The sequence below is a fragment of the Oncorhynchus masou genome, chromosome 27 (assembly GCF_036934945.1).
Source record: "Oncorhynchus masou masou isolate Uvic2021 chromosome 27, UVic_Omas_1.1, whole genome shotgun sequence".
Lineage (NCBI taxonomy): Eukaryota > Metazoa > Chordata > Actinopteri > Salmoniformes > Salmonidae > Oncorhynchus > Oncorhynchus masou.
In genome coordinates, this window is record NC_088238.1 from 23792762 (window position 1) to 23806369 (window position 13608).

General features: G+C 43.0%; 1 protein-coding gene across 1 annotated transcript; it reads left to right on the forward strand.

Annotated features, from left to right (window-relative positions):
• Positions 1 to 25: 25 nt before the first annotated feature.
• th2 (tyrosine hydroxylase 2) lies at positions 26 to 11821 on the forward strand. The gene is made up of 12 exons (XM_064938990.1): positions 26 to 253; positions 395 to 572; positions 701 to 789; positions 951 to 1018; positions 1173 to 1223; positions 1376 to 1521; positions 1869 to 2004; positions 2195 to 2264; positions 2387 to 2443; positions 2672 to 2767; positions 2923 to 3056; positions 10222 to 11821. Exons 1-12 carry the CDS (start codon positions 26 to 28, stop codon positions 10379 to 10381), a joined length of 1413 nt encoding a protein of 470 aa, XP_064795062.1. The 3' UTR covers positions 10382 to 11821.
• The last annotated feature ends 1787 nt before the right edge of the window (positions 11822 to 13608 follow it).

The following is a 13608-nucleotide window of genomic DNA, read 5'->3' on the forward strand; positions in this document are numbered from 1 at the left end:
CTACGATAAAATTGACATAAGTTCAATGAAGACAGAGAGTGTGGCGCAAAACATTCCGTTCGTCGGCAGAAAGCGAAGTCTGATCGAAGATGCCCGGAAAGAGCGCGCCAGCGGTTCATCTTCCCCTGGCCCATCGCGGGGCGGTGAAAACTTTGTGTTTGAGGAAAAGGAAGGAACAGTGACACTGAACATTCTTTTCGCACTCAGCCATGAGAAGAATGCAGGGTTCTTTAAAACTGGCAAAGTCTTTGAGGTAAGGAAAACATGTTCATCATTAGATATGAGTTGCAGATGGAGAGCTTCAATAAAATCAGGTCTACGGCATCGAATCAACGTGATCAAATATACATGTGTTTGCTTATATATGATATGTATGTCTTTACCATGGATTCAGACGTTTGAAGCTAAGCTTCTGCATATTGAGAGCCGACCAGGGAGGAAGTCTAAGAACAGTGGCTGTGATGATCTGGAGTTCTTTATGAGGTGTGAAGTGCACATCTCGGACACAGACATCTTCATCAACTCACTCAAGAGAGTCGCCGACGACGTACACACTATCCCAGAGGAAAAAGGTTATAATACAATTTGAATGAAATAATAAATCACACGTTTCTAATAATAGTAACTTTTTTCTTATCTAATCATTTAAATTGTGTGAAATAATTATGCTCTGACATATTTTCCTGTTTCCTTGTTTTAGTTCCCTGGTTCCCCAGAAAGATCAGAGATCTGGATAAATGCAACCTGTTGATAACGAAATATGACCCAGATATGGACCAAGATCATCCAGTTAGTGTTTATCTTAGCAATATTGCTAGGCTTCCATTTATATGACATTGATACAATAATTGTATAATTAATTGGATTGTTAGAAATAAATACTCAACTATCAAAAAGGATGACAAACTAAAAATGTCATGGTTAACTAATTGTTATGATTCCTTTTTCAGGGATTCAGTGATCCAGAATACAGAAAAAGAAGGTGCTTCATCGCTGAACTTGCAGCAAATTACAGACAGTAAATTGATCTCATCATTCTCACCTTTCAAAAAAGATATTCCCATGTAGTCAGTCGATCTTAGGTGCCAGCAATGCATCATTGGACCAAAGGCATGCCATTGTAGAAATGCATTCGTAAAGGAATGATTGATGCATCCATCTCTGTTCCACAGGGGGGAACCATTACCCAGAGTGGAGTACACACCAGAGGAGGTGGCCACATGGTGAGAATAACAGCCGATGTATAGTATACTGGAGATGGACATCATACCATCCTAATAGACTTATTTCATCATGATAATAGTCTACAGTCAGTATACCTGTGGAGTTGGAATGACAGTGTTCTAATGACTCTCCTTCTGCTGTCATTTAACAGGAGAGAGGTGTACCGTACCCTGAGGACCATCTACCCTGACCTGGCGTGCAGACAGTTCCTGGGTGGGCTGCAGCAGCTGGAGAGGGAGTGTGGCTACGGAGAGGACTGTATCCCCCAGCTCCGGGAGGTCTCTGCCTTCCTCAGAGGTGAGGCCCAGCAGCCTATCTCTGCCTGAGGGACAGAGCAATAGCAGCACTATGCCCAGCTTCGAGGAATAGAATAAACACGGACAGAGGCAAATCCAGCATGCCCATGACTTTCCATTGAATGACTAATTCTGGTCGATGACTGTGTGCAGTGTGCACCTTATAGATTGATTATGCCTCGTTATTTTATTGTAGATTGCTTACAACAGTAATAACAACATTAGGGATTGTTCTCGTACTGCAGAAACACTACAGGCAGTCACTGTTCACCATGTATGAACATCAGCATCCATGCTGTGAATATGTCTCTGACAGTGGTACCTTGCGCTGTGTTCTTGTTTGTCCAGAGAAGACAGGCTTCCAGCTGCGTCCGGTGGCAGGGCTACTCTCCGCCAGAGACTTCCTAGCTAGCCTGGCCTTCAGAGTGTTCCAGTGTACCCAGTACATCCGCCACGCCTCCGCACCCATGCACTCCCCGGAGCCGTACGTCAAATGGTGTCATTGACATAGTAGAATCACTCGAAATAAGCAGTGTGTGTCATAATATTCAGTTTACTAACTGATCATAAATAATAACATATGTATGATTAATGTGTATCATGATAATCAGTCTAATCAATGGACATATTCATGTGCGTCATGTAGTCACTGCTCTTTCGCTTCCTTCTCTCAGAGATTGCTGTCATGAGTTACTTGGCCATATTCCTATGCTTGCAGACAAAGAATTTGCCCAGTTTTCCCAGGTAAAAACATTTAGACTTGTAATATGGTTCATATGATGCTTCGGCATAATAATACATCCATTATAATAATACATAAATTGTCTTATCAGTGCGCAACACTCACAATTGTTTGTCATTTGCAGGAAATTGGCCTCGCCTCACTGGGAGCATCAGACGAGGATATTGAGAGACTCTCAACTGTAAGAGCTGACTTTTGAGCTTTCATTTCAAAATAAGCAGTTACCAATCAGATGTAAAACATTAGATACTGCACTGAGGTTGGGAGTTGGACTGCAAATTACGGACCTTTGCTGCCATCTAGTGGACAATATAAAATACTGACCAATCTGACCATTTGATGAATGTGTTGTCAGGGGTGAAACGGAGCCTTATCATTTCCTCATCACTTGTTGCCATCCCTCCGACAGTTGTACTGGTTCACGGTGGAGTTTGGACTGTGTAAGCAGAATGGAACTGTGAAGGCATATGGTGCCGGCCTCCTGTCCTCATATGGAGAACTCATTGTGAGTAGTATTTTACATTGGCACTGTAGAATTGTACTGATAGAGGGGACTAATTCCTCATTTATTATCTCTGTTTTCATATAACATGCCACTAATCATTTCTGAAGGAGTCTAAAACGATAACTAATCCCTTATCTCTTACTTCTATCTTTCAGTATGCTCTCTCTAACGAACCTGAGTACAAGCCATTCAACCCAGAGGAGACAGCAATCCAGCCTTACCAGGACCAGACTTTCCAACCTGTCTACTTTGTCTCAGAAAGCTTTGAGGATGCCAAGATTAAGATGAGGTACATCAATGCATACAAGTGGTGAATGTCTATATGTGAGCACTTCAGTGCGTCACAGGAAATGTGTAACATGTGGTGTATACCTTGGGTTTGAGTTGATCTTGACACTCCTGGACGTGGGGCTGCAGGGGTTTTGGGGAGGAGCCCGTGGGAACCTCAGGGGATCTGAGGACACAGAAGCAAATCAGACTGAATGCAGCTGTTTAGGAGTTACTCGTAATTAACACATTACGTTTTGTAATATATTAATGTAATCTGAATGAGCAGAGTATGGATGGACATGGGCAACTCCAGTCCTTGAGGGCCGGAGTGGTGTCACACTTTTACCCCATCCCTAGCACAAACAGCTGAGCAACCTAATTCCATTCTAAACTGAAGATCATGGTTAGTCGATTATTGGAGTCAGGTGTGTTAGTGAACACATTTATTTATTTCACCTTTAGTTAACCAGGTAGGCTAGTTGAGAAAAAGTTCTCATTTACAACTGCGACCTGGCCAAGATAAAGCAAAGCAGTGTGACACAAGCAACAGAGTTACACATGGAATAAACAAACATACAGTCAATAATACAATGGAGAAAGTCTATATACAGTGTGTGCAAATGAGGTAGGATAAGGGGGGTGAGGCAATGAATAGGCCATAGTGGCTAAATTATTACAGTATGGCAAATTAAACACTGGGGTGATAAATATGCAGAAGATGAGTGTGCAAGTAGTGGTACTGGGGTGCAAAGGAGCAAAATAAATAACAATATGGTGATGAGGTAGTTGGATGGGCTATTTACAGATTGGCTATGTACAGGTGCATCGATCTGTGCGCTGCTCTGACAGTTGGTGCTTAAAGCTAGTAAGGGAGATATGAGTCTCCAGCTTCAGTGATTTTTGCAGTTCGTTCCAGTCATTGGCAGCAGATAACTGGAAGGAAAGGCAGCTGAAGGAGGAATTGGCTTTGGGGTGACCAGCGAAATATACCTGCTGTAGCGCGTGCTGCGGGTGGGTGCTGCTATGGTGACCAGTGAGCTGAGATAAGGTGGGGCTTTACCTAGCAACGACTCATAGATGACCTGGAGCCAGTGGGTTTGACGACGGATATGAAGCGAGGGCCAGCCAACGAGAGAGCATACAGGTCACAGTGGTGGGTAGTATATGGGGCTTTGGTGACAAAACAGATGGCACTGTGATGGACTGCATCCAATTTGCTGAGTAGAGTGTTGGAGGCTATTTTGTAAATTACATTGCCAAAGTCAAGGATAGGTAGGATAGTCAGTTTTTCTAGGGTGTTTGGCAGCATGAGTGAAGGATGATTTGTTGCGAAATAGGAAGCCGCTTCTAGATTTAATTTTGGATTGGAGATGCTTAATGTGAGTCTGGAAGGAGAATTTACAGTGTAACATGACACCTAAGTATTTGTAGTTGTCCACATATCCTAAGTCAGAACCATCCAGAGTAGTGATGCTGGACGGGTGACCTCATTATGAGAGAGATGAGATGACCTGAGGAGACACTCAGAGTCCATACTTGCGAACATTTAAATTTAACCCATATGAGTTTTAAGCCCGTCTAAGCCAGGGGAGGGGGTACTACTAAGCTATATGGAATTGTTTTAAGGTCATACCAAGGATCATTTTGCTATTTGATTTTGAATCTGGAGACCCCTTGAAGTATCAAAAAAACAAACATTTTATTAACCCCTTAGAAGACGATTTTCAGAATGTCATCATCTCATCATATGCTATTGGACCAGGTCTCGCTAGGAAAAGAGATGTTATCTCAATGAGAAAAAACTGTATAAATAAAGGTTAAATAAAATAAATGAATCTGACAAACACCACGCTGTCACATTTGACCGCAAATGCGGTGTTACATAGGCGGATGCAATGCATTGAGCCTCATCCAATGCAAAAAAACAGATATCTCTTGTTTAAACTGACAGATTCTTATGATTCTTTTTTTATTATGATAATTAGATTTCCGCGGGGACACGGACATCCATTTTAGGGTTTTTTAAACAGGTTCTCTGGCACAAAATCCATATCAGCCAATTAAACTTGTCGATTTACTTGCACTTGACAGAACACTAAATTGTAGCCGGTCCCATCCGATAACATGGCACACGTTAGCCCTATGCTAACCTCACCAGGTGGCACTGATTATATCCTGGCACAAATTATGCATCAGCCAATTACAATTGTCATCGTGATTGGACGTGTTCCAACTCCTGTTCATGGAAGCATCCTTAACACACCCCAGTCCAACAGGATGCTCCGATCATCAAAGCAAGCGTCACATGTATTTGACTGACTGGTCAAATTGCTCTCTTGTGTTAAGTGCTTAAGTGCCAAGTCCACGTAATTGTCGTAGATTGCGGCAAGGGTTCGAATTTCACGAGTTTCCTCCCCTTTGAAATGTATATATACTGTTTTAGGGTGCTGAAAAGGGACGCCAACAGCTTGAAAGGGAAGATTATTAAATAATTGAATAAGGAGATAACTCTTTCTTCAGCCTTGCAGACAAACGCACTGCTATGGCCTAATAATTATATGGCATAGGCTATATTACATGGACTATATTACATGGACATGAATACAAATGTAGGCCTACAATGTGTTATATGCATATTTACAATCATCTACTTTGTCACATATGCGTTATTTGACTCGAGAAGGATGAACATTACAGTGTACAGTAGGATTGTTTTTAGTATCATTATCATCCTACAGATGGCAGTATTGCAGTTATTTTAAAATAAGTTTATCACACTTGGCTGTCATGAGTATATTCTTATGTAGGTAGGCTACACTTACAACCAGGCCTACAACTTTTTGTAGGCTATGCATTATTATAATTACCCACTTGGTCAAATGCGTTTTGAATTGAGCATCAAGGACCTGCAGTGAACAATTTTTCCTCAACAAAAAAGCTTACCAGGAGGGTGACTTGAACCCACGGTGAGCTACTGATTTCAAGCCAACCATTTTAGCAGTGTGCCACCTTGAGGCAATAATGATAGTGATAGTCTACATGCTATTTGACAAATCCATAAGGCTCTCTGTTTTTTGGGTTTTACGATGTACGATAAACGTACATGTTGTAAGGACCTCATCATTCTTCCATAAAAGCACATGGATGTGTGTGAAACAGAAACGTGGGATTTTGTCATAAATGCAAAAACATGAAAATGTCTATTGTTAGTACTAGCTAGTAGAGTAGTCGAGGATGCGTCAATGCAATATTGGCTCACAACTATACAGACCAACAGAACAGCAAAGATTGTGGATATACTGACAAGATACATGGCCCTCTGTCCTAACAATGGTGGTAGTTGTCTAGAAAACAGCACGGCAGGCTGTCTTGCTCCCTCATATCCTTTTTGTGGATACATCTCATTATTGTAATCTTATTTGAATATTCGATGAGAGTTGTCAACCGCCTGTATTCAATGGAGAGAGATGCTATGCTACCAGCTTCATGCCATGAATATGTATAGCTATCTCGAGACAACTCCAACATTAAGTGTTTTTTCCTCAAAGTTACCGGAATGTTACGTGTCCTGCTTATTTCAGTACACTCATAACAACTTAATTAAGCATTACGGAACTTCCACACGATCAAATAAAACTCGTAGCAAATAAGCTATTCATTTTTGTTGTTGACCAAATTCGACGCTCATTGACTTCCATACAAAAACTCCTAATAAGGATATGTCTAAGATCTTTGATAGGCTGATGAAGAATAAGTGCCACCTGTTGAGGTTAGCATAGGGCTAATGTGGTGCCGGAGGGGATGGCTGCTGTTTTATTGCTAACGTGGTGCCGGAGTGGATGGCTGCTGTTTTATTGGCTTTGAACCAACTGTGCTATTTTGTAATTTTTTTCCGCATTGTTTGTCATTTATTTCGTACATAATGTTGCTGCTACCATCTCTTATGACCGAAAATAGCTTCTGGACATCAGAACAGCGATTACTCACCTCGAAATGGATGAATAATTTGTCTTTAATGAGTCAGACGGGAAGGATATACCCAAACAGGCCCAGTTTCCCAGTCATTCGCTGGAGAAAGAAACTGATATTTCACTTAAAGAGATCGGGGTGCCTTGTGAGGATCAGGCGACGAGTGGCTAATCTGCCTTTGCCATCAGTACTGTTAGCTAACATTCACTCGCTGGAAAATAAAATGTGATGAACTGAAAGCACATATCCTACCAACAGGACATTTAAAACTGCAATATCTTATGTTTCACCGAGTTGTGGCTGAACGACGACATTAATAACATAAAGCTGGCGGGTTATACACTCTATCGGCAACATAGAACAGCAGCCTCTGGTAAGACAGAGGGCGGGGGCCTGTGCATATTTGTAAACAACAGCTTGTGCACGGTATCTAAGGAAGTCTCGAGGTTTTGCTCGCCTGAGGTAGAGTATCTCATGATAAGCTGTAGACCAAACTATCTACCTAGAGAGTTTCTGTATTTTTCATAGCTGTCTAAATACCACCATAGACTGATGCTGGCACTAAAACCACACTCAATGAGCTGTATACATGCAGGGAAACTTGAATCAGTTTTACCTCATGTCTATCAGCATGTTCAATGTGCAACCAGAGGGGGGAAAAAAACTCTAGACCACCTTTACTCCACATACAAAGACGCATACAAAGCTCTCCCTCGCCCTCCATTTGACAAATCTGACCATAATTCTATCCTCCTGATACCTGCTTACAAGCAAAAATTTAAGCAGGAAGCACCAGTGACTCGGTCTATAAAAAAGTGGTCAGATGAAGTAGATACTAAACTACAGGACTGTTTTGCTAGCACAGACTGGAATATGTTCCGGAGTGCACTACATCAGTCACTGGCTTCATCAATAATTGCATTGATGACGTCATCCCCACAGTGACTGTACGTACATACCCCAACCAGAAACCACCGTTTACAGGCAACATTCGCACTGAGCCAAAGGATAGAACTGCCACTTGAAAGGAGTGGGACTCTAACCCGGAAGCTTAAAAGAAATCCCACTATACCTGCTGACGAACCATCAAACAGGTAAAGCATCAATACAGGACTAAAATCGAAATCGTACTACACCGGCTCCGACGCTCGTCGGATGTGGTGGGGCTTACAAACTATTACAGACTACAAAGGGAAGCACAGCCGAGAGCTGCCAAGTGACACGAGACTACCAGACGAGCTATATAACTTCTATGCTCGCTTTGAGGCAAGAAACACTGAAACATGCATGAGATCATCAGCTTTTCCGGATGACTGTGTGATCACGCTCTCCGCAGCCGATGTGAGTAAGTCCTTTAAACAGGTCAACATTCACAAGGCCGCAGGGCCAGACGGATTTCCAGGATGTGTACTCCGAGCATGCGCTGACCAACTGGCAAGTGTCTTCACTGACATTTTCGACCTCTCCCTGTCTGAGTCTGTAATACCAACATATTCAAGCAGACCACCATAGTCCCTGTGCCCAAGAACACTAAGGTAAGCTGCCTAAATGACCACCGACCCGTAGCACTAACATCGTCTGTAGCCGTGAAATATTTTGAAAGGCTGTTCATGACTCACGTCAACAACATTATCCCAGAAACCTTAGACCTCATACAATTTGCATACCGGCCCAACAGATCCACAGATGATGCAATCTTTATTGCACTCCACACTACCCTTTCACACCTGGACAAAAGGAACACCTATGTGAGAATGCTATTCATTGACTACAACTCCGCGTTCAACACCATAGTGCCCTCAAAGCTCATCCCTAAGCTAAGGATCCTGGGACTAAACACCTCCCTCTGCAACTGGATCCTGGACTTCCTAACGGCCGCCCCCAGGTCGTAAGGGTAGGTAACACCACATCCGCCACGCTGATCCTCAACACGGGGGCCCCTCAGGGGTGCGTGCTCAGTCCCTTCCTGTACTCCCTGTTCACTCATGGCTGCATGGCCAGGCACGACTCCCAACACCATCATTAAGTTTGCAGATGACACAACAGTGTTAGGCCTGATTATCGACAATGATGAGACAGCCTATAGGGAGGAGGTCAGAGACCTGACGTGTGGTGCAAGGACAACAACCTCTCCCTCAATGTGATCAGGACAAAGGAGATGATTGTGGACTACAGGAAAAGGAGGACCAAACACGCCCCCATTCTCATCAATGGAGCTGTAGTGGAGCAGGTTGAGAGGTTCAAGTTCCTTGGTGTCCACATCACCAACAAACTAACATGGTCCAAGCACACCAAGACAGTTGTGAAGAGGGCATGACAAAACCTATTCCCCCTCAGGAGACTGAAAAGATTTGGCATGGGTCCTCAGATCCTCAAAAGGTTCTGCAGCTGCACCATCGAGAGCATCCTGACTGGTTGCATTACTGCCTGGTATGGCAACTGCTCAGCCCCCGGCCGCAAGGCACTATAGAGGGTAGTGCGTACGGCCCAGTACATCACCGGGGCCAAGCTTCCTGCCATCCAGGACCTCTATACCAGGTGGTGTCAGAGGAAGGCCCTAAAAATTGCCAAAGACTGCAGCCACCCTAGTCATAGACTGTTCTCTCTGCTACCACACGGCAAGCGGTACCAGAGCGCCAAGTCTAGGTCCAAGAGGCTTCTAAACAGCTTCCACCCCCCCCCAAGCCATAAGACTCCTAAACATCTAATGAAATGCTACCCAGCCTATTTGCAATGCCCCCCTTCTACACTGCTGCTACTCTGTTATTATCTATGCATAGTCACTTTAATAACTCTACCTACATGTACATATTACCTCAATGTACATATTACCTCAATTACCTTGACTAACCGGTGCCCCTGCACATTGTGCCTGTACCGGTACCCTCTGTATACAGCCCCGCTATTGTTATTTACTGCTGCTCTTTAAGTATTTGTTATTATTATCTCTTACTTTTTGGGGGGCATTTTCTTAAACCGCATTGTTGGTTAAGGGCTTGTAAGTAAGCATTTTAATGTAAGGTCTACACCTGTTGTATTCGGCGCATGTGACAAATAACATTTGATTTTGAATTTAGCTTTCCGTCACATGCAAGTAAATCACAGATTTGAATTGGCTGATATGCATTTGATGTCAGAGAACTGTTTAAAATTAAATGGTTGCTTATTCGCAAATATGGACCCAATGTTTTAAAACCCTATTGTTCTACCTGCAGGCGGTACTCGTCGTCCATCCAACGGCCCTTCTCTGTCCGGTACGACCCATTCACTTGCAGTCTGGAGGTTCTGGACCAACCCAGTAAGATCCAGCATGCCCTAGGCCAGATGAGAGACGACCTGAAGATACTCCACAGTGCCCTGGAGAAACTGGGCTGAGGGCCTCAAAACTGAGCCAGAGACTCAGGGAGTGAAACTGATACATACCTCTGGAGGGGTGGAAAGGGGAAACCATTTTGGGTCTTTAAAGGTGCAATCTGTCATTTCTCTGTGTGGCCATGGGGCCAAATGCACAAACAATCAATGCTCAAATTGCACAAAATACAGTAGTTCCATTTCAGGCAATCAGTTGATTATCCACCTCTTCAATCCTGCTGGGCTAATACTTGCATTATTATTATTGTATTTTTTAGAGACTAAACTAGATTTAGCATTTAAACATGGATGGATGTGAAATACTGTGTATATATTTAGTTAACTGAAAAACATAATTTATATTTACGTGCAAGATTCATTAATATTTCCTTGTTGGGTGCATGTATTGATATGTACAGTGACGTTATACATGTATTGTGAGGAGAATGTACAAAGTAATACATTTAATTTATTTCAGTCCAAACACAAAGGGCATGAAAGAGAGAGACACAAACATGGGGGTAGGAAATGTACAGGCTGAATATGTCCGAGAATGTTTATCTTAGTAGAGAGATTACAGAGAAAAACTTTAGAATGCATGTGTAAAATAGTGATCAGAAAGAGAGCATGGAGGGAGATCAAGGAAAGAGACCAAAAAAAGTATACAAAGTCTGTGCATTTGCGTTTGAGAGAGCAAGAGACAGAGCGAGAGGGAACATGAACATCAAAGAGGGTGGGAGTACTACAATATAAGCCCATGTGCCACTGCCTCCCATTCCAAACCAACTGTTTCCATTTAGAAAATTCTTGGAACCCATTTGTCTTCACGTGTTATTAAGTAAAGGGAAGGAGCTAATTATGAATGATTTAAATATCATGTTTCCTCAGCTGGCTACTGTCAGAGCCAGTACTGAGGCCCAGTGGATCTAAAGCTGGACCTGGTCACACAGACCTCACAGTATAACACTACACGGTCAGTAGGGTTTCACAACTGGCATGATAAACTCTCCAACTCCTCTCTCTTCCTCTCTCTACCTGTGGGTTCAAGGGGTAATAGATGCCTTGTTTCTGTATCAGTGACAATGTGTCTGCACTAGAGTTCACCCGTATTCATTTTTAAAGCCAGAACGCAAATCGGTTCATAGATCTACTCCGACTGTAAAACATCATGATGTACACAGTGGCTGTGAAAGCCTCCGACCACCTAGAGTGGGAGGCCTTCCTGTTCAATTATTCCAGTGTAAATCAAACATGGTTCCCTTTACTCACAGAGAAACACAACCTCTCCAGTGGAGAGAAAATGGTGCACAGAGCCGAAGATTGATCTACAATACCGCTCGACTTGAGTGCAGCAGTGCACACATCCACTTGCTTAACCCAAATTCAAACACTTAATAATTTTGCATCTCTCAGCTTACATCCAGCACAGCTCGAATCCAAAAATCCCCCCCCCCCCCCAGAAAATCACAGACCACTGGGATCCAAATCTGCTGAGGCCCCTAAACACAAAAGGGGTTGCCATGACGATACGATAACCACTACTGGTTCCAAGCAAAATTATCCTGCCTCACATACTAACCACAAATCCCCCAATGATGTACAGTATCATCCTGCCTTCAGAATTTAAGTGTTTCCTAATGTCATGGACCATCGTTACCTTGGCACGCTAGCCTCCCCAGACTCAAAAGGATGGGTCATTGGGGTTCACAGAGTCCTCGCTGAAGACATAGATGAAGCATCATGGACTGTTTTTTTCCGCATTCATAAACAAAAAAATGCTGCTAAACACAATGATTACTGCACAGAGACACTTGAAATTAAACGATGACCAAAATGATCCAATTTACATTTTGTGTAACCCACTGTACCGAGTGCTCTAATGATTTATCGTAGTCACATTTAGTCTGTATTGTAATGCTTTGCAGACTTTTCTCTCAACTGCCCTCATCCAGATCACTTCAGGCTGGTTTTACATTGTGTAGGCCTAAGAAAATCCCCAGGAGATTAAAGGAAAGTATTTTTTTTTACCTCAAAAGAAAACCTCTAATCTCTTCCTTTGTTTTCTCTCCTCTAATACTGCTCATTATTAGCATTTGTTCTCTTTTTCTTGAGCCCTTGGCTTCGCATATGTGGGTTGGGGCGGAATTAGCTGAAGGTCTCATCTTGTCTGAAGTGGTGGAGGGGATTACAGAGAGAGAGGTGGAGAGTTCACACCTGTCTGATCTCTCTTTGATTCCTCTCTGCGTTCGTTATTACATTACAACTGGAGATTAAGCTGGAAGCCAAGTTGGCCTACTAACCAGGTTAGCCTTCCTGGCCTATGAGAAATAGCTCTATCATGGTTATCATACTGTTCAACTTCAAACCAAGGATCTCCTTGTTCAAACAAAAAAATAAAGAGGTTAAGGGTCATGGGAATGACCTGATATGGATACTTTAATACTGCAAGCTTCAAGCTCAGTTTACACTTGGTTTAACTTGCCAAAAATGACATGGTATGACAAAGAAGGTAACAAAGCAGTCTCTGACATTCAAGACCTAGGGCAGCAACAGTACTAGGTCTGGGATTAATGACAGATTCTCTTGGTTGTTCCGGGAGGGTCCTCTTCAGACAGACAACTCTCCCCAAAAAATCACGAGGCAAACACATCAAAACCAACGTTTGCTGTAGTTTTAGTGAAGGTAGTTGCAACAAACTAGCCACTAGCAAAAATGCCCTCATTAAAAATAACCCCTGTGATCTCCATCTTACCAGCTACTATGTGTCCAGGGGATGTTAAGATAAGGCAAGAAGTGTATAATGCAGTGACTTAAAAAAGCTGGATGTACCAACGCCACCCTTTCTTCTATGCCAAACTGACGTTGTATACATACCGTACCTCTCAGAGGGTCAGAGGGGTTGGGTTAAATGCGGAAGACATTTCAGTTGAATGCATTCAGTCGTACAACTGACTAGGTATCCCCCTTTCCCCTTCCTTTCCAGACGTGTTAAGATGGATCATTGGTACATTGTGGGAGGCAAGCCATCTGTCCAGAACAGGGATGGGTAACTCCAGTCATCGGGGACCTGATTGGTGTCACTTTTGCCCCAGCCAGCACACCTGACTCCAATAATCAACTAATTGTGATTTTTTGTTTATAACACAATTAGTTCAATCACCTGTGTTTTCTAGGGATGGGGGAAAGTGTGACACCTCTCCAGCACCATAGTACTGGAGTTACCCATCCGTGATCTAGAGACTAGAAACAGG